Below are 21,819 nucleotides of genomic sequence, written 5' to 3'. Positions count from 1 at the left end.
ACAAGTCTACACCTATATATATCTCTACTAATATAGGGAGAGGGGGGAAAGAGAGAGAGGGCACACGCAATTATCATTGCCTTCTGTTTCGAATCTACTCCAATTCCATTTCCATTTCCATTTCGTTTAATCCACAAGATTAATTATCACACGATATCAATTTTGGAAGGGGGAAAGAAAGGAGAGCGTGAAATTAGTAATCGGATTAAAAATTTCTAGAGGAACGTGATTTGTGATGGCGAATTTGTATGTTCAGGCGGTGCCGCCGACGGATATGAATCGGAATACGGAGTGGTTCACGTACCCCGGTGTGTGGACCACCTACATCCTAATATTGTTCTTCTCGTGGCTGGTTGTGCTTTCCGTTTTTGGTTGTTCCCCTGGCATGGCATGGACAATTGTTCATCTCTCCCATTTCCTCGTACGTTCTAATTTATGTGCACATATATAAATATCGATTTAGTGATTATGCTTATCTGTGATGCTAGGGCGTGGGTATATTGTTCTTTTTTTGTTAGGGTTTGATTTAATTAATTTATGTGTGCTGGAACTGGAAGGTTTTATGTATTTTCTGAGCAACGATAGACTGGTTTATTAATCTGATTTTAATAAACCAGATTGTGGTTCTTGTGGAATCCATGATTTAATTGAATATTTATATAATATATTCTATTGATGGCAACTGCAAAATATTGTTTTTGATATTTAGTGGGTGCGTGGTCCGAGGAGAATTTTACCAGCTGAGAATTAAGCAGAAAACCATTTAGGCAATCATTGTTGTTCTTGTGCAATCCATGATCTGATAAAATATTTACATAGCATTTTATTAAACCTTTTTATAACATTTTGATTATAACTGCAAATTTTTTTTATTTTTATTATTATTATTATTATTATTATTATTATTATTATTATTATTATTATTTTTGTTTAATGGAGGTAATATCCTAGGAGAATGAATTTCCAGCTGAGAATTAAGTAGAAAAGGTAACCAGTTATGCAGTTAATGTGGTTCTTGTGGAATCTATGATATGATTAAACTTTTAGACAACATTTTAGCAGTGTTGAATATGTTAATTTATGTGCACGATCAATTTAGCTCTCTGTTTTTTCTAAATCAAGGTATAGCTTATATATGAATTAATAATGGAATCTCTCTATGGTCATGGATGATAGTGGAACTTTGCAACAACATGGAACCACATGTTTTAGTCAATTGGGTGCATACAAACTACTTTATCAGCATGATCTTATCATATTATTACGTGGACTCTGCTTATGGTTCCCAAGTAGTTCTTCCTTTATTGAATTCGAAAAAACTCTTACAGAACGTCTGGAATAGGATACAATCGAATAATTATAGGAGATGGGGAAAGGGGAGAGAAGAATAGAGGAAGGGAAGAAGAGAAGAAGAGCGAAAGAATAGAGAGAACTTAGATGGAGAATATCAATTTATTTCATTAACAAAGTTCTTTCAATTATATTGCATAAGACCCCATTATATAGGAATTCAAAGATCCTATTCTAAGTAGGAAATACTATAAAATTAAACCCTAATTATGTTACCTAAAATAAACATCAATATTGGAAACTAATTTAAATAATATCTGTTATATTATTCCATCACTTTCTCTAGGTCATTCTATCTGCTAGGATAGATCTTATATTCTGTAAGCAAATATGGTGAATTTTCTCATCTTTGGTCTAGGTTACTTATCACTGCTTTCACTGGAAGAAGGGAACACCGTTTTCAGAAGACCAAGGCATCTACAATAGGTTGACTTGGTGGGAGCAAATAGACAATGGCAAGCAGCTCACTCGCAATAGGAAGTTTTTGACAGTTGTGCCTGTGGTGCTGTAAGTATTCTCTCAATCTTGATTGTATGCAGTATGTTTGCTTCTTATTTTAATTATTAAAAGTGACTTTTGTGTTAGACAGAGCTATTGATATTAAAAGGGCATGGTTGTAACTAATATTGAGTCCTAATAATATTGTTAAAACGGTGTTGCAGTAGAGTTTTAAATGCTCTATGATTTCATAGAGTTTTAAATGCTTCGTGATTTCATTACTAATATCATTCCAAATACTTATCTAGCATAGACATTGAAGATTGAATTGGCCCCCGTAGAGAAATATTTAGACAAGCAATAAGCCCATGCCTTAATGCTTCTTACACACATTGTGTCAGCCTTTATGTCCATTTAAAATAATTGGTCTTATTAGTGAATTTTTCAGTATGCATTGCAATTGTTAGTGTACGTGAACTTCCACAGGGTAAAGCAGAAAAAATGACCAAATTGGATAAGCTCCTTTTAAACTCAAATAAAAGGGCCCCACAATCGCGATAGAAAAGTACATAATGTGTGTCGAATGAGCAACACGGTTTTTTCCCTATTCAGCTACATGAATGCTGTGATGCTCGGACTCTTCACTTCGGTCGGAGTACCTGTGTCGACACGACACGGGTACGGGTATGGGATATGGGGTGGACACGGCAAAAATCAATTGGACACGGCTAATCTTGACTTGATAGACGATTAGGAAGCTGGGTTCTTCAATGAATCCAAGTTCGAGTCCGAAGAATCCTCATCGGCAACGGAGCCAGTGCTGGGAGAGGTGGCGCGACTGCCGTGCTGCTCCTCTGGAATTTACAAGTTGGAAGATGAAGACTTGCAGAAGGCACACCGCCTGTAATGACGTGAAGTGAAGAATAGGGAATAGGGAAAGGCAAGATAATGAGTTTGTTGGGCCTTTTTTTAAATTGTGGTTCTCCGTTGAGCTGGGCCCTTTTTTTATTTATTATTTATTTTTTATTTTTAAAGGCCCATTACCTAATGCTAAGGTTAATTATAATTAGAAATCCTTTTTGCCCTAGCCCATATGATAACATATTTGCTGTAAGTTGGAGTTTGATTAGGAAGATTTTCATTAGAAGTCACCATACTTTTGATTAAATTTTCATTTTAGTCATTTAACCTTTTTTTTAATTAAGATTCTACTTAGTATTTATTTCACTTTTTACATTTGAATTTTTGGGGAAGAAAAAAAAGGTTAAAAGGCATACCCACGTACCCGTATCCGAAATATGGACTCTTTTTAATCATACCCTCGTATCCTACATTTTAGAAAATAAAAGATCCGACACTTGGACCTGATACCCGTACCCGAGTCCGAGCATCATAGCATGAATGTGATTTTCCCATAATAAAGACAGTTTTTGCTTCTAAGTATACTGCTCCTCCTTAATGTTATCTAATTGGTTGAGATAGCTTGCTAAGAGTTTGTGCTAAGAAGTATAGCGCAATCCTTTTCCCTTTTCATATTATTTTATAGGCGTAAAAATTAAATTCACGACAAGTGATACAACGTTTATTGTAAGCAAGATCTGTTCACTTCAGAATGGGAAAACTAGTATTAATTTATCAATAATGTTGCACTCATAAACCTTGAGTCAACCTAAGATTGTTATTGAGGATTTTAGATGTGTAGAAGAGGTAAACTGATGAATATTGTTGCAATGAAAGTGCTGCAATTGCTTGTCTTGTGCAACTGCACAGTGAAAAGGGTATTGACAAAGATGTCACCACCACCACAATTGGGGGTGCAGCAGTCAACCACCATAACGTAAGCTTATCCACTGTCCAGTTGTGAGACAGTGGAAACTCTCTTTTTGTAGCCTTCATTTAATACAAGACAAAAGGTTCAAGTATGCTCATCTCGTTGTGCACAGTTTGGTCTTGAAGTTGATGCTATTTGATAGATTGCAGAATATGTAGAGAGGAAAGGGAAACTTTATGTGGTGGTTGTTCAGGAAGAATTTAGGTCAGGAGTTCTATTAACCTTTTTGTTGAATTACGGAGCTAGGAACCTCCTGCTATCTGAGATTCTAAGACATCGGTTTCCATTTTCTAAACTCAATTAAACGTACCAATCCCTGAAATCTTCTCTGTTGCAATCAAACTACCTTCTTGGACATTGCTAGCCAACCAAATGGACCTTAGGTATTGTTTGATCAGTAACAAATGGATATTCTGCTCTTTTTTGCTGGGAACCTCTGATGAGGTTTCTTTCCTATAGCTGTCATTAATTGGCGATCGCTTGATACCGTAATGTAAACTGATGTTACAGTTTGGGGTTATTTGTGTTGTGTTCAAATGGCTCCAAACTTTTCTCTAGTGCCCCCCCCCCGAGTATTTTCCTTTATTTATTGCGGAACTGTCTTTGTAAATTTGGAGAATACAATGAACTTGAGTGATTTAGAATGGTCAGTGCCTCTCTTCTTGATCGATTTAGACTATATGCAATAACCGACATTGACTAATTCCAATAATCATGCTAGATATTACTAGGCATGCTGTGTTAGGTTGGCAAATAGGAAGTTGAGCAGCAACTGGTAAATTGTAGGGAGGAAATAGTTGTGATACAAATGGCCAATTCTCCTTTTGGAGTGCAAATTTTAGAAATTCCTATATAAGCTAATTTTTTCCATTTGTTGTCTTATTATTTATTCATCGGGTATCATACATGTGATTTATTGTCTGGAAAGGTTTCGAGCACCATAAGGGCTTGTTTGACCCACATTCTTTCAAAAAAATACATTCTTAAACAGTATTTGATTTTATTTCAACCACACATTTTTCAATAAAATAATATTATACACAAATCCAAAAATTTTCCTTATTTTGTAATCATACATTTCTTATCAATACACTGTTCAAAAATGCATTCTTATAAAAATAATTTGGCTCAAACAAGGGCTAAATAAAACTTGATTGCTTATCCTTACAATATCATTGCATTAAAAACGTAGTTTAACATCTGATTTACTGGCTCCAACTTAAATTTTTTGATTGAGCTAGGCAAGGTTGAAGTCTGAAAGGATATAATCTGTAGCATTATTACTACATAATTTGTTTTACAAGTCTTGTATTTGAAGGTGAAAGAAATTTATCCCGTTTGACAGAATGTTTTTGGAAAGAATGAGTTTCTGAATAGTAAATTTTTGGAGAATGTGTGGTTAAAAAGTAGGAAAATGTTTTGGATTACGTGAAGAATAGAATGTGTAGTTGAAAATGAGTGAGAGAAAAAAAGAGTTCTAAAATAATGGTTACCAAATAGGGGTTTAATGCGAGTTAAACATTGTACCTTAGACGCGTGGATTGCAAATATCCTACTGCAATTTAGAATTTGAATGTCTAAATGTTTGTTTCTAGTTTGAAGACAATTTTTACGATGAACAACAATCCATTAAAATTCTCTTAATCGCACCTTTTTGTCTTATTGTGGTAGAGGTAGAGTCCCTTTCTGATTAATCAAAGAGGAATACTTTTTCTTCCCCCTTTGTGCTACTTGTAATAATTGGGTCGAGAATATCTTGTTTCAACTGGAATCAGTTCGTACTTATCCTTGTTTTCTCCTCAGGTACTTGATAGCCTCGCACACAACAGACTATCAACATCCTATGCTCTTCTTCAACACACTAGCTGTTTTTATTCTGGTAGTTGCCAAGTTCCCAAATATGCACAAGGTTCGCATCTTTGGAATTAATGCCGATCTATGAACTGAGATCCATTAGTGCAGGTTTACCACTGGTATTGGCATTAATTTACAGCATTTTATTATATTGGAAATACTGCAACGCTGGAACAGGCAACCGAACCATACATCTTTGTGAAATACTAAGATCTACAGATGTTGGAAGTTCTTGACTTCTTGTATGAACTTTTTACAAGTTGAATTTATAAATTCGCATGAGCTATATTTCTTTTCCTTGAAGTTGCAGAAAAGTATTTCGTATTGTTCTGATGAAGTTGGTCAACTAAACATGCTTAATCAGGGTGAATATATCTTCAAATTTTTTTTTTTCATCGCAGGGTTTAATTTACTCCTTAACCTCTACCCTTTGTTAACTTAGGAGTAGTCATAATTGGGATGAATGTTGTTTGTGGTTCTTCCTCGCTTTAGAACTATGAAATCTTGATTAGAGGAAGGAAAATGCTAGTTTACATAATTTTTTTTATAGATTGATGAGGTAACGATAAATTGAATAAGAACTGTCAAAATCTCCTCACCACTTAAATGATTGTGCTTATGTAACGTGGATTAATGTGTAAAAGAAATTGAGGATGTATTTTTTTTTTCCAATTCAAGTATTGTCTTAAATATATACCATTAGATGGACGCCATCTCTTTGCATTGTACTGTTAGCAAAATTTCTTTAAAGTCACTAAACTTTATTTTATTCTAAGTTGGCACTTAGCTTTGTTTATACTTTGTCACTAAACCTGAATATTCATTACAATTCGATGTTTTGTTCATATCTATTAGTTTGGCTTATGAAAAGACCATCTTGAAAGCCTAGTTGATAAATATTTAGACGATTTTATCACTTTTTTCTATTAATCAAAAATTAGCTCTAGAAAATGAATGATTAAATGTACCATAAATTCATATAGCTAATTTAATATTCGATTTGAAATTCCACAAAAAAATGAAAAACCTTTAGTGTATTTAACACTTTCTTACTTTATTGATGATCATTTGATGTTACCTAAGGTCTTAAAGTTAAAGTATTTTGAAATTGAAAATTTCTTAATACCTTCCTCTTTGATTTTGTATTTGCTTTTAAGAGCTTCTCAAATTTTCTTTATCGAAGTAGTGATGGTGTAGAGATCATACAAGTGATTGTAAAGGGCATTAAGAATGTGGCTACAACAAATCAATTTGTCCTTTGGTTTTTTTCTCTCTCGGCCCATAGTTCTTCAGAATCTTCATTGATTGCTTCAGAAATTGGCTCAAAACTTGGATCAAGCACATATAAGTTCTTTAATGCCTTTAGAAGGAACTTGAATTTGTTTTGCCATTGGGTAAAGCTTGTTCAATCGAACATATCCAAACAAACCAAGTCTTAGTTCATCAACATGATTGTTGCTAGTGTAGTTTTTGCCTCTATCGCAATAGGAATATCGTTTGAAATTGTTGAAAATAACAACAATGGAGAGAAAAAGAGATGAAGATAGGAACACAAGAAATGGAGTAATTTGCAAGACTTAAAAACACCAAGTAAACGTTGTCCCAAACAATATTTGCTTCCACTTCAAATGCTTTTAAGGATTCAAATGACAAATAGTTCAAAGGATAAATCAAGCCTTATGAAGACTATCACAGCACAAGTGTTTCTTCAATATGAACAATGTGAAAACTTGAAAGTGAATATGTTTAGGAATTCGATAATCTCCCTTTGATTGTATGTGCTTATTTTTGATATGGAAAAAAATATCACCTATTTATAGTTTTCTATCACCACATCTTGAAATGGCCTCAACCATTCATGAAAAGATGGAACTTTTCATTCAAAAGGCACCAAAATTCAAATTGCAAAATCAACTTAACAGCTAGTTTTTATGTCCATGCGATTGCATGGGCAAAATTCAATTTCCCAAATATGAATGTCAACAATTCATTCCCATTTTTGGTCCAATTAAGGTCCACTATCAAACACAACATTTTGAACAGTCCATTATCAAACACAACATTTTGAACAAACAGAGAGGTAATGAGGCTTCCAAGAATTGGTTAATTCAATGGGATGGTTTCAAAACTGCTGAGGCTACTTAAGAGGACACGGAAACTATTAAGCAGAAATTTCCTTCATTCACAAAATTTGGCTGAGGGGTGGGACTCTAACAAGGGGCACTGTTCCTGCTGTGATGAAATGGGGAAAGAAGAAGAAAATGACCATCCGCCATAACCACAATACAATGGGCAGACGACGAATTTTGAATCCCATCCCACTTCAGATTGAAAAATAATGTTATTTAGCACCAGTAGTACGAGATCACAAATTCAGGTGATCATACTTATTCGTGTGACGTTGTATAGAAGTGAATCTATCATTTAATATCATGTAATTGTCAGTAAAACTGATGTTCGATACTAGTGGTACAGAATAGACAGAATAAGAATTACTTTATTCAAGATTGAAACAATATTGTCTCTCTTTTCTCATGAAACCTAAATTAAAATAAATGTGTGCATTAGTTTAATACTGTTAACAACGTGTTAACATCTTTCTATTAGAAAACTCTATTACTTTGTAGAACTAAATGTTCAGGATGTTAAATGATTTTGTAATTTTGCTTGGAGCATTGCCTTGAGAGAATTCCTCCATTAATTCTTTCCTCTATCTCTTTTTTCCATCTTTGGTTTACATCCATTTCATGTATATAATTCAATTCAATTTTGTGGTTATTAGATATTATTGGTTCGATTTATAGTGTTTCATTGATCGAACTTCATCCTTTACATAAATTAATGAAATAACCTTAACTTGTATGTTGTTGTTGAAAGATTTCGTAGGAAGTGATTAATCAAAGTCAAATAGTAGCCTCATTTGATAGACTACGGAAAGTTATGGAACAAGACAAGGTTAATGTCATGACAAATGACAACGTTAGATCACAAAATTGGTAGTATTCAACTTTTTTTCTTGGCTCAAAATTCTTAGGAAAAAAATGAAATAAATAGAAAGAACAATGGGCATAGTGGGTGGTCAATGGTAGACTTAGTCAAAGTCAAACTCTTACGTTGACTAGGCCGCAACCAAGACCCCACACACAGCAAACCCCAAGAAACCACTTGGAATTCTAAATAATTTTTCTTTATGTTTTATAGTGTATATAAATTTCTTTATGACAAATTAAGTAACTGTAGACAGGCCACGAACTATCCTTTGATGAAGACGCCTTAACTTATTGATGATCAATTGAAATTCATGTACTTGAGGCAACAAGGGGATGTTAACTAATATCTTAAAATTAAAGTATATTGAAACTGAAAATTTCTTAATACATTCCTCATTGATTTTGTATTTGTTTTCAAGCGCTTCTCAAAATTATTTATTTATTTATTTTTTTATCGAAGTGGTGTTGGTGCAGAGATCATATAAACGAAATAAAAGGGCATTAAGAATGTGACCACAACAAATCAATTCGTCCTTTGGTCTTTTCTTTCTCTCGGCCCATAATTCTTCAGAATCTTCATTGATTGCTTCAGAAATTGGCTCGAAACTTGGATCAAGCACATATAAGATCTTTAATGCCGCTAGAAGGAACTTGAATTTGTCTTACCATTGGGTAAAGCTAGTTCAATCGAACATATCCAAATAAACCAAGTCTTGGTTCGTCAACTTGATGGTTGCTAGTGTAGTTTTTGTCTCTATTGCAGTAGGGATATCATTTAAGATTGTTGGAAATAACAACAATGGAAAGAAAAAGAGATGAAGATGGAAACACTAGAAATGGAGTAATTTGCAAGACTTAAACAAATAGGAAACGTTGTCCTCAAACGATATTTACTTCCTTTTCAAATGCTTTTTTAAGGATTCAAATGGCAAATAGCTCAAAGGATTAATCAAGCCCTATGAAGAATATAAAAGCAAAAGTGTTTCTTCAATATGCACAATGTGAAAACTTGAAAGTAAATATGTTTAGGAATTCAATAATCTCCCTTTGATTGTATGGAATGATTGTATTTAATTATTTTTTATATGAAAAACTATCACCAATTTATAGTTTTTCTATCACCACATCTTGAAGTGGTCTCAACCATTCAAGAACGGATGGAACTTTTCATTCAAAAGGTACCAAAATTCAATTTCCCAAATATGAGTATCATTGTATCAACAACAATTCATTCCCATTTTTGGTCCAATTAAGGTCCACTATCAAATCCAACATTTTGAACAAACAGAGGGGTAACGAGGCTTCAAAGAATTGGTTAATTCAATGGGATGGTTTCACAACTGCTGAGGCTACTTAAGAGGACATGGAAACTATTAAGCAGAAATTTCCTTTATTTACAAGGTTTGGCTGAGGGGGTGGACTCGAACAAGGGGCACTGTTCCAGCTGTGATGAAATGGGGAAAGAAGAAAATGACTGTCCGCCATAACCATAATACAATGGGCAGGTGACGAATTTTGAATCCCATGCCACTTAAGATTGAAGAATAATACTATTTACCACCAGCAGTACTAGATTACAAATCTGGGTGATCATACTTAATCATGTGACATTGAATATAAGTGAATCTATCATTTAATGTCATGCAATTATCTGTAAAATCGGTGTTTAATACTAGTGGTGCATCATAATACAAATAACTTTATTCAAGATTGAAACGATATTTTTTCTCTTTTCTCATGAAACCTAAATTATAATAAATGTGTGCATTAGTTTACGTCTGTTAACAACGTGTTGACGTTTTTCTATTAGAAAACTCTATTACTCCGTAGAACTGAATGTTCAGGCTGTTGAACGATTTTGTAATTTTGCTTGGAGCATTGCCTTGAGAGAATTCCTCCATTAATCTTTTCCTCTATCTCTTTCTTCCATCTTTGGTTTACATCCATTTCATGTATATAATTCAATTCGATTTTGTGGTTATTTAATATTATTGGTTCGATTTATAGTGTTTCATTAATCGGACTTCATCCTTTACGTAAATTAATGAAATAACCTTAACTTGCATGATATTGTTGAAAGATTTCGTAGGAAGCCATTCATCAAAGTCAAATAGTAGCCTCATTTGATAGACCACGGAAAGTTATGTAACAAGACAAGGTTAATGTCATGACAATTGACAACGTTAGATCACAAAATTGGTAGTATTCATTTTTTTTATTTTTTTATTTTTTTTTTGCGCTCAAAATTCTTAGTGGACGGTCAATGGTTGACTTAGTCAAAGTCAAACTCTTACGTTGACTAGAGCGCATCCCCAACTCCCAGACAAACCAAGACCACACACCAAGCGAACCCCAAGAAACCACTTGGAATTCTAAATAATTTTTCTTTATATTTTATAGTGTATATATTTTTCTTTATGACAAATTAAGTGATTGTAGACAGGCCACCAAGTCCAACTATCCCTTGATTAAGACTTCTTTCTTTTTTTTCCTCCTTTTCTTTTTTTTTTTTTTTTTTTTTTTTTAATTTTTTTTATAATTTTTTTTTTAGTTTTTTTTTTTTTTTTTTTTCTATTAAAAAAATATTTTAATTTTCAAAAAAAAAAAACTAATTCCTCAAACTTTTCAAACAGTGGCAGACTTTTTTCTAATCTTTCAATCATTGTAGCCGTTATCTCAAACCTTTCAAATCGTTACAGTCGAGGTCCCAACGGACGGTTTTCATCCAAGTTGGCATTAGTTGACCAAAAAAATTAATTTTGACAACCTTCTAATCAATTTTAAAAGGGCAAAATAATATTTTAATATTTTTTCCATAAAATAATAGAAAACGTAAAAAATAAAAAAAAAGATAAATAAAAAAAATTTTAAAAAAGAAAAACTATCTTCTTCTTCACCCCCGTCCCAGGAAGCCGTCAATTGAGGAATCCGATTCACATACAGCACGACAAATTTAAAAGTCAAAGTTTCATCTCAATCTTCTCGAAATTTTAAAGATTATGAATAGACTCACTTGGTTTTCGAACTTTTCTTTCCTCGGTAACAAATTGTAGAAACAGAAAAATAAAATGGAATTTACATAAATTGATTGTATTCTCTATAGCAAATGTCACATACAGAGTTTCTTCTTCAAAATAATCCCATGTTTTTTGGGGGGCTTTTTCACAAGCTAAGATAAGAAAAAAGTAATTTAATGAATAAGTTAAAATGAAGCATAAGCCACAGATCCTTCATAAATAGAACTAAACTAATCCTGAAGGATCGTGCTGCCATTTTAGCCCGTCGAGAAGAGTATCTCTACAATTTCCTCAGAGAACTAGACCTAGAAACCACTAATCGAGCCGACATTGAGGGTTTCATTGTATTGTTACTGTTAGCACCGTAACAGGTGATATTTGGGCCTTCCTCTTCCAGTGGTGGGTGGAGACGGAGGCATCGTTAATTTTGTCAAGAGCGACGTGGCTTTCACGGAGAAGATGGAGAAAGAGGGGAGATTTTTTTGTGATTTCTGGTTTTTGGGGTGGGGGCTTCTTTTATTTATTTATTTATTTTCTTCTTTTTTTGTTTTTTGTTTTTGATTTACATTTTTTATTATTTTGTGGGAAAAATATTAAAAGTACTATTTTACCCTTTTTAAAATTGATTAGAAGATGGTCAAAATTATTTTTTTGGTCAACTAATTCCACATTGGATGAAAATCGTCCGTTGGGGCCTCGACTGTAACGATTTGTAAGGTTTAGGGTGACGGCTGCAATGATTGAAATATCAGGGAAAAGTCTACACTATTTGAAATGTTTGGAGCATTAGCTGCAATTTTCCCTTTTAATAATAATGAAAAGTAATGCATAAGCAATTCTTCATTGTAATTATTAATTATAAGTGGTAGTTAAAGTTTATTGACTAATCAAATTTCAATTGTAATCACATCTTTTCGTACACATATTTTATCAATTTTTATCTAGCCCTTGTTTTATTCTCTTTGAAATTTTAATATATTTTTTCTCTTCTTTTTAACTATACATTTTTCAATAAAATAATATTACACATAAATAAATAAATAATTCCTTCTTTTTTAACTACACATTCTCTCAAAAACTACTATTGCAAAATACATTTCACCCAAATTTCTTATTATAATAGTTGTCAAACAGTTGCAAAGAACTTAATTGTTGCTAGACAATTAAAATGCAGGAAATAATAATATAAAATGATAAAATAAAATAATTGATAACGATGAATATTATCGTATAACGGTTTTTATTTTTTATTTTCGAATTGATGTAATATGGTATGACCAGGTTAAAACAATAATTGCATTTATTATAACAACAACAAAAATGGAAAAACTAATTAGGCAAAATAATCTTGAAATTCAATTCCCCTTAATCCATAAAACAATTAGGAAGTAGCCTCATATCCACGCCAAGTACCTTTCAATTCAAACTTGTCATGCCTCTATCGCATTTGCAAAAGTTAATACATTTATTGGACCAATTTTATATTCTCTCTCAATTTTTTTATTTTAAACATTAAACATTGGAGCGACGACAAGCAATTAGTTTATGCATCTCATCGAACAAATTCATATTTGGTGTTTGTTATATTGAAAAAGCCTAGGAATGGCAATCGGGCTCGTCGATTCGGGCCGCCACATTTTGGGGACACAGGCTTTGCCCGAACCAACCCGTGAACTCGCGAGCTTTTTAAAAATAAAAAAATAAAAAATAAAATTTGAGGCTGCCTTAAAAGGCAACAGCTTAGAAAAAAAGGGGAAGAAAACGAGCCTGCCTAGCTCGGCTCTAAAAAAGTCCGAGCAAGCAAAAAAGCTAGGCTATTTTAACCGGGCTGAGTCCGAGCCGAAACTTTAGGCTTGCGAGCCGACTCGACCCGGCTCGTTCACATCTCTAAAAAAGCCTCAAGTACAGGGAATTTTTTTATTGAATACATACATATTTCGACGTAGCGAAACCTAATTCGCCTTTTTACTGTTTTTTTCCATCTTCCAATGATTTTAAGTCATGTATTGTTTGTCAAAATTTTCTATTAAAATTTTCTGTACCTACGACACTATTGTTGGTATATTGATAAGACCAAATATAGCTTCTTCTTTTTTCCGAGTTAATATATATTGCATATTTGGTGACTGAAGAGTTGAAATTTTGATAATTATACTTTTCGGTTGTGTAATATTGTCATTTTTTTGTCTTCTTTACAAAAGAAACGTTTTTAGCCCTTGTTTGAGCCTCATTCTTCTAAAAAATATATATTCTTAAATAGTATTTTAACATCATTTCAATTACACATTTTTCAGAATATTATATGCAAATTCAAAATATTTTCTTATTTTTTAATTTCACATTTTTCATCAATATATTATTCAAAAATTCATTCTTATAAAAAGAATGGGGGTTCAAACAAGGGCTTATTTTCAAATTTTGAAAATGAAATTAGTTCATGGAAATTAAAATATGATTTTTAGTGGGTTTTGATAAAGAATGATGAAATGTGTAGTTGAAAAATTATGAATCTAAATATATTGTTAGAATTAATTGTTCACTTAGATTTAAATTAAAATCAGAATTTTAGATATGCATTTTTCAATAACGTCATTTTCTTTTGTACATAAAATAATAAAAATATTGTAGTTTTCGGCAATAGTCATAACCGTTGGTTGAACTGATGCATCAAAGTGAAAAGTGAGAAAGAAGAAGAGGCAATTCACAGAGAATACCATCTTTCCACCTTACGACCTTGCCTTTTCTTCGAAGTCTCGTCACATAGTAAGCATCTTTATTTTTTTTCCTTTCAATTTCGTCCCGAGAATAATTTTTATTTTAAGTTTTTACTTTTTTCTAATAGTTTGAAGACTGATTTTTAGCAATTCTGTTACTAATATAAAGTCATTTAAAAAAAAAAAGGAAAAACAGAGAGTCTGCAAGTGCGTTTCTGGATTCCTAACTCATATTGTTGACAGCCCAGGTGAGGAAAATTGGTTAATTTATTTTTTAAATTTGCTGAATTATTACGATGAATCTATCGATCATGTTATTATATTTGTACAGTTTATATTTTGATATTAAAGATTGTGTTATTTGATTATTTGTTTCGACACTTGCAAGATCTGTGCTTTTGGATTTTGATCTGTATTGTGTCGTATTTTTTCATTTTCCTGGACCGCAATGAAAACGGTTGAGTTATATGGGGTTTCGGCTTATTTTATTTTATTTTAATTTTTATTTTCACCTTTTTCCTTGTTGCCCCGGGTGGGGGGGGGGGGTTGGAGGTTGATAATTTAAGGATTATGCTCTGTTCTGTTCTGTTTGATTAAGAATTGTTTGTTAAACTATCGTCTTTTTTTAATCGAAACTGGTTTGATGTAAGACTAAAAAATGATGTTTATGTTGGTTTTAAATGTAGGTTTATGCGTGTTTAATACTTGAATTCAACAAAGATGAGCGGGTGCGATGAAACAGAAGAAGATCAATTCTTTGATAGCCACGATGAGATCACTTCTATGTCCGATTTGGGTTCTGAATGCTCTGAGTTCTGCTCGAGTTTAGGATACAAGGTTTGGACCGAGAAACCAGAAAGTGTTGATGAGCGACGCAATAAGTTTTTGAGAAGGACAGGTTTGAGTTTAGATTGGCGCACTACGGAAGGAAATAAAGAGGAGTGCTTTTGTAGTGATGAAGTTATATCCAGCTGTGAGAGATTAACAGATAATGATGAAACGGTGCTGGAAAATTTGGAATCCAAACAACAGCTTTCCTCTAGTTGTTCATCGTATACTTTTCACTCAGATGAATCAATGGAATTCATAGAAGGTGGTGCAATGGAGAATTTAGTGTGGAAAATAAGAAATTTGGATGATGGAACTGAATTCGTTGTGGATGGGATGGATCGGGATGGTATGCTCACTAGACTACGGAAAGTGGGTTCAGGTAAAATAGTTTCACTCGAAGAGTTCGTAAGAACACTTGGCTCGTCGTCTTGGGTTCAACGGTTACTGCGTAAAGAATCAAAGGGAATGAACGTGGTTGATACGAAGAAGAAAGTAAACAGTGGTTGGCTTGGGAAATTGAGTCGCTTGACACGTAATGCAGATTGGACAAAGGGAGTTCATTTCAGGCCCAATGGGATCGGTTCAAAGACAGAGACTAGAACCCAAAGTGTTCAGGTTCATGCATGCAAAAAACGTTCAAAAGAATTGTCCTCGCTTTGTACAGGGCAAGAATTTTCTGCACACGAGGGCTCAATCTTGACAATGAAGTTCAGTCCTGATGGGCAATACCTGGCTAGTGCTGGAGAAGATGGAGTTGTACGTGTGTGGAAGGTGCTTGAGGATGAGAGTCCAAAGAAATTTAATTTTCAAAATACGGATCCGTCTTGTTTATACTTTTCATTCAATCGTTTTTCTGAGTTTGCTCCACTTGATGTTGATAAAGAGAAGGCTGCCCCGATAAAAAGTATGAGAAAATCATCAGACTCGGCTTGTGTTATTCTTCCCCCTAAGGTTTTTCAGTTATTGGAGAAGCCTTTACATGAGTTCCATGGGCATAGCGGTGAGGTATTGGCACTATCATGGTCTAAGAATGGGGTTAGCATCCGTCACTCTCTTGGTTCTGATGATATTAGGTTACCCTAAATTTGCCATAATCTTTAAGACTTCATAGAAAAGCCAATGCCTTGTGGAGTTAATGGTACTTAATACTTTTTCTCTTTTGCAGCATTTGCTGTCATCTTCAGTTGATAAAACAGCTCGCTTATGGAAATTGGGGCATGATCAATGCCAAGGAATTTATTCACATAATAATTATGGTAAGCCTTTGATGGCTTGGTTGTGTTACTTAGAGCATGTTTGGCTAGGCCTAAAAAATTAAAAGTTGTGTTGCCAACATGCTTAGATGTGTTACTTTTTGTTACTTCTAAGTAAAAGAAGTTACTTATCTACTTATAATTGAATTTTTAAGCTTAGCAAAACATGCTCTAAATGTACATTTAAATTTTTGCAATTTGTCATAGACTTATAACACGTTAATGTTTCTATTACTCCACAGTGACCTGTATTGAGTTCAATCCCATGGATGATAATTATTTCATAAGTGGCTCAATAGATGGGAAAATACGCATCTGGGAAGTCCAAGGTTGTCGAGTCAGCGATTGGACTGATATTAGAGAAATAGTGACTGCTGTGTGTTATCGTCCTGATGGCAAGGTTAGTCGGCATTTATTTCTAGCTTTCTGTAAGGTTTATTTAGCATGTGGCATATTTCTTTATATATCTTATTTCTTATGCTACAGAGAGGTGCTGTTGGCACAATGGATGGCAATTGTCGTTTTTATGACATCGTTGGTATGTATTAACTTTCTCGATGGTTTATTGACCTTATTTCTTTTACATAACAATATATTCTGAATTCTCTGTGTATAAGTATTAAAATAAAAAATAATATGTCATGACTGAAAATGGTCGTTTACAGGATGCATGTTTTGTGATCTCCGGGGTGCACTCATCTATGAGCGATAATCATCTATTGTTTTAGTTCCATTAAGCACTTGACTCTGGGGATTGCCTTCTCTGAAATTTGTTGCCCATCAGAAAGTACAATTAAGCTAATTGTACAACTCGTGGACAACCACTGTTGACAAAATCTGGGTCGTTGATCTAAAAAAACAGTTTTTAAAATGGATGAATGTTAGCATGATTCTAGAAAATATGCTTTTGTTGTTAAATATTTGCGAAACTTTATCCCCTATTTGGCTCATTTTCTATAATTTATCTTTTGTAAACTCATTTTTAACTACACATTTTTCCAATAAAATAATTTTGCCCTTGAACCCATGATTTTTTCATAATTTTTAATCACATATGCTCCAAAAAAATCAATTTTCACAAAATCTATTCTCAAAAAATATCGACTAAACAGGGGCTTAAACTAATCAACTATTTGGCAGAAAATACTGTTCATACAATGTGCAAGATTTTAGTCTCTTATTTTTTATTTTTTTCCCTTCAGATTGTCTAATTCTGTTCAATGGACCCCTCTAGCACTAAACATATGATAAGAGTTGATATTAATGTGGCGTAACCTCTTTGGCTTAGATAATTGTTTGCAATTGGATTCTCAAATATGCGTGAACGGGAAGAAGAAGTTGACTGGGAAGAGGATAACTGGACTTCAGGTAACTATTTTAAACTTTATTGTAGTTTTCATTTTTCTTTTTATATTTTACATCTTCATGCACCTAAAAATTGTGTTTTTATTCATCTTTTAAGTTTTGCCCGAATGATGTTAACAAAGTAATGGTCACGTCCGCTGATTCACAAGTTCAAATACTTCGTGGGACTGATATAGTCTGCAAATTCAAAGGTGTTGATTAATTTCTTTGCTTCTGGATACGTGATTTGTTTTTCCCCTCCATTTACTAGACTATTTGGAACTGGTGTTCTTTTTGTCATTTGCTCAAATTTCTTCCTTTGCTACCTCTAGGCAATCGAAGTTCGGGAAGCCAAGCAACTGCATCTTTCACGTCAGACGGGCAACACATTGTCTCAGCCACCGAGGACTCAAATGTCTGTGTCTGGAGCTATACTGCCGAGGACCAGAAATCAACTCAACCGAAGAATGTACGATCGCGTGAGAGTTTTTTCTCACGCAATGCGTCCATTGCTATACCTTGGGGTGGCTTGAAAACCAAGCTCGGGGCACTACCAGGAAGTATTTTAGGAAGCGTAAATTTCGATGAGAATTTGCTCCATAAACTGCCTGCGTCTTTCCCCGACTTTTTCACAATGAGTCGTGGGTTTTTCTTGGATTCTAAGGGATCTGCAACATGGCCGGAGGAGAAACTCCCCAATTCAAGTCCGGTCCCTGTTTCCCCTTCCCTATGTAGATCCGAATTCAAGTTTCTAAAGAGTGCTTGGCAGAACGCGTTGCATTCTCCTCATTTGTGGGGTCTCGTGATCGTTACTGCAGGCTGGGACGGATGTATCAGAACATTTCTCAATTATGGGTTACCCATTCGATTTTGAAACACGGGTTTGTCTTTGCTTGATCCGAGTTGGACCACTGAATGTTTGAGGAAACAGGGTTTGCTGATATTGTCCCCTTTATGACAAGAATTTTTTCTGTAATTGATTTGATGTCTTAAAATTCTTTGATTTTTTAACAGACATTTGCATAGCCTACATGTGAAAATTGTATGAGGGATCATGTGATTATGGTCTCATTTGGTTTTTTAGTAGAATCTGAATTTGTATAAATGTTCTCTTTGGAGTAATATTTTTATTTTTACTTATTTTAAACTCTCCTCAAAACATTTCTTCATATCTAACTAATCAGATTTTCGAACGAAAAGAATATAAGAAAGTGATTTCTGTAGTTTCGCTATGTAAGGATTTATTGTGTTTGTATAAATAAAGAGAGGAGGGAGAGAAACGTAACGAGTTGACCAATTTGCTCTAAGAACAGGCATCAATGAGAATTCATTACATTAGATCGAAAAATCTTGGAGTTCTCAAGTAAATGAACCATGTAATAGTCAAGAACATTGTCGGATGACAAACTAGGCAGAGCACTATTGGTGCATTGCTAGCAATTGAATTTGCTGTTGGAAATTGATCAAATTATAACAATTGAATAATTTAGCCTCTGTTTGTCAACTATTTTACCATATTATTTTTTCTACGCAGTACTCATTTTCAACCACATATTCTTCATTAAAATAATATTACGCATAAATTAAAAAATTTTCTTTCTTTTTTAACCACACATTTCAACATCAATCACTATTCCATAATACACTTTTTGAAATTAACGCCTTGTTTGACACTCATATTTGAAAATTTAAAGAATTTTGAATAATATCTTTTGAGAATACGTGATTAAAAAATAAGAAAATTTTATTGGTTTGTGTGCAGAATAATTTAGTATGTGAATATGTGATGGAGAATGATATTATAACAATCAATTTAAATTTTTAAAGTTGGTCAATCAAGGGCTAAAGGGGCACAGACAGGCCCAATGTTTGCACATATTTCTTGAAACAATTATTGATGAAGTACTGGGCACTAATGGAAAAAAAAAAAAAAGGAGAAGCAATAATGAAAACAATTCATTATTGTTATCATATTCTTCTACCTATCGAAGAATTATTGACTCGAGTTATTATTAATGAATGTACTGTATTTCACCTTTACAAGATTAACATAACAAGCACATTGTAAATTTTAACCAAGTGCGTACCGAAGTGTCCATCTATAAATTTTAATCAAGTGTGTACTGGAATATCAATTATTGACGTACCTTATCTAGCTGTCTAATTAATGTTTGAAAATGTAGATAGGCGTTAAGTAATTTGGAGCCTTAGGCAAAATCTTTTGGAGGGACCTTTTCATGAATAATAAGGTTTTTTGTAAGAAAAATATATACTATTTATATCTATGAGAATAATATATTGTTTCTCTAAAATAAAAATAATAGCAAGAAGAACGAAAGGGTCATATTCATTCATCCTAATTGTATATGAAAATCATAAATTCTTAATTTACAATATAGAGTGAAAAGTTTGTTTATAATGCTTTTTTTTTTACTTTTAAAGAACAATGTGTATTTTGGACATGGTGACAAATAAAATTCAAAGTTGCACTTATTGGAATGTCTATGTTCTTTGCATTAGGTTGAAATAAATATATAATAATTAGTCAGAATCTTTTCATTTTATAATTATTTATTCGGAGGGTAAATCTTCTAGAAAATTTATTATTTTAGTTTGACTTCTATGGGGTTTGGCTTATTATTTTTCAAAGTATTATTTATTAGTAAAAATAGTGAAAAATAGAAATATTACACTTTAAAATGTCTACGTAATTTATTTATAAATTCTTTTAATTTTTTTACTACGGAAAATGTCATAAAGGACCTCGATGCTACAAAATTGTATTGAGGAAAGACATTGTCCAAAAAAGAAAATAAGGACCACATACGTAATGCAAACTTGACATTTGTAAAAAAATTTGAAATTAGTTAATCAAATTAATGTCATGCCAATCAAATTGACATTTGCGTCTTGCAATAACGAGGTATGTAGCATGAACTTGAATTGAATTTCGATAGTGAAATCGATATTTGATCAAAAGTCTTGCCAGCTCATTGCTTAGATTCAACATTTGACCTTCACACAAGACATATGCAGAACTTGGGATTTAACCTCTCGTATTCAATGTTTGGGTTGCAAACTTGAAGTATACAAATCTCGATCTTTAGGTTTTAATACTTGACACTTTGAATGAGTACTCGAGATATGATGGAACTTGTATTTAGACATGAAAAATGCCTAGATATATACCTTCCAATTCAAGGTTTGTCTTGCTAATTTGACATTTATAAAACTTGATATTTTGTTTCTTCAACTCGACATTTTGATAGGGGCACTCAAAAAATTTACAAAACTCGACATTTGACCGCTGAAAGATCTTCAACATTGAAATGTGGCCAAGAAACTCGGAACTCAAGATTTAGATTGTAATACTTGTATTTTCTACGTACTAGAAATTTAAAAAGCTCGAAATTTGGCCACTAAGACTCAATCCAACACGTTATCATATATGTTGTTCACAAATTACCGAACCCATTACATAAATCAAAATTTCTCATGTTGATACAATGTTAGATAAAAGCAACAAACGAACTATAAATTGCCCCCAGGGCATATCTTCCAGTGGCAAAGGGGAGGGCGGATAGGGCTCAGCGCGGCAGTGTGCAGAGTTCGATTCCCCGCAAGGTGGAATTGACTTTGTTGCAAGCGGGAGTTACCATATGAGTTAACAGCCTTGGCCTATCCATGTGCTCTCCACCCTGACTCTTGGGAGGCACATCCTGCGATTTACCTCCTCCACGATGGTCCAGGGCAGGGTCGGTGGGGGCCCTTAAGGTTGGGGTTCAACCTTTAACAAACGAACTATAAATTATATTCTAAACAAAAGATGAAATCACTTTCCATTATAGTGTAAGCTTCTAATATGAATATTTGGACTTGAAATTAGAAACTTTCTTTAAACATAGATTCGTCTTCAGTGCAATAATCTCGTTTGATTTGCTAAATCTCCCTTTTTTAAAATGTATTTATGAGATACCTAATATCCATTGTGTAAATCATGTTTTACTTTCAAATCTTGCAACACCAGTCTAGCGTACTGAAAAATCTCGACCACAAACAAAATTTTGTCATTTTTAAAGAAAGGGCATTTCTGTAATTGCACCTCAACAAATGACCACATTTGCAAACACTTTCCAAGATAGAGACATTTCAAGTCTACCATTCAAATTTGAATACAAATGCGCCCCCCCCCCCCCC

General features: G+C 33.4%; 2 protein-coding genes across 3 annotated transcripts; both read left to right on the top strand.

Moving 5' to 3' along the window:
* On the top strand, nt 1–5,864 carry LOC111407655 (ORM1-like protein 3). The gene is made up of 3 exons (XM_023037271.1): nt 1–421; nt 1,709–1,857; nt 5,423–5,864. The coding sequence occupies exons 1-3, from the start codon at nt 236–238 to the stop codon at nt 5,559–5,561; spliced, it is 474 nt and encodes a 157-aa protein (XP_022893039.1). The 5' UTR covers nt 1–235; the 3' UTR covers nt 5,562–5,864.
* An 8,264-nt stretch (nt 5,865–14,128) lies between these two features.
* LOC111407654 lies at nt 14,129–18,744 on the top strand. Of its 2 annotated transcripts, XM_023037269.1 has the most exons (9): nt 14,129–14,243; nt 14,382–14,442; nt 14,881–16,060; nt 16,191–16,281; nt 16,521–16,678; nt 16,765–16,816; nt 17,567–17,646; nt 17,741–17,834; nt 17,955–18,744. In XM_023037269.1, exons 3-9 carry the CDS (start codon nt 14,915–14,917, stop codon nt 18,494–18,496), a joined length of 2,163 nt encoding a protein of 720 aa, XP_022893037.1. In that variant the 5' UTR covers nt 14,129–14,243; nt 14,382–14,442; nt 14,881–14,914; the 3' UTR covers nt 18,497–18,744. The 2 variants fall into 2 exon arrangements, with proteins under 2 accessions (XP_022893037.1, XP_022893038.1); XM_023037270.1 differs by lacking the exon at nt 14,382–14,442.
* Nucleotides 18,745–21,819: the final 3,075 nt, after the last annotated feature.

This window comes from Olea europaea, chromosome 13, assembly GCF_002742605.1.
Source record: "Olea europaea var. sylvestris chromosome 13, O_europaea_v1, whole genome shotgun sequence".
NCBI classification, from domain to species: domain Eukaryota; kingdom Viridiplantae; phylum Streptophyta; class Magnoliopsida; order Lamiales; family Oleaceae; genus Olea; species Olea europaea.
Note: the sequence above shows the minus strand (reverse complement) of the source record. Positions and strands in the feature narration are given on the sequence as shown.

Bases quoted from the DNA above. Each gene is read 5' to 3' on its own strand.
- LOC111407655 (XM_023037271.1), top strand. From the start codon at position 236: ATGGCGAATTTGTATGTTCAGGCGGTGCCGCCGACGGATATGAATCGG. The intron at 422-1,708 runs GTACGTTCTAAT...TCTTTGGTCTAG, and splicing joins TTCATCTCTCCCATTTCCTC to GTTACTTATCACTGCTTTCA. The intron at 1,858-5,422 runs GTAAGTATTCTC...TTTTCTCCTCAG, and splicing joins ACAGTTGTGCCTGTGGTGCT to GTACTTGATAGCCTCGCACA.
- LOC111407654 (XM_023037270.1), top strand. From the start codon at position 14,915: ATGAGCGGGTGCGATGAAACAGAAGAAGATCAATTCTTTGATAGCCAC. The intron at 16,061-16,190 runs GTTAGCATCCGT...TCTCTTTTGCAG, and splicing joins TATCATGGTCTAAGAATGGG to CATTTGCTGTCATCTTCAGT. The intron at 16,282-16,520 runs GTAAGCCTTTGA...ATTACTCCACAG, and splicing joins TTATTCACATAATAATTATG to TGACCTGTATTGAGTTCAAT.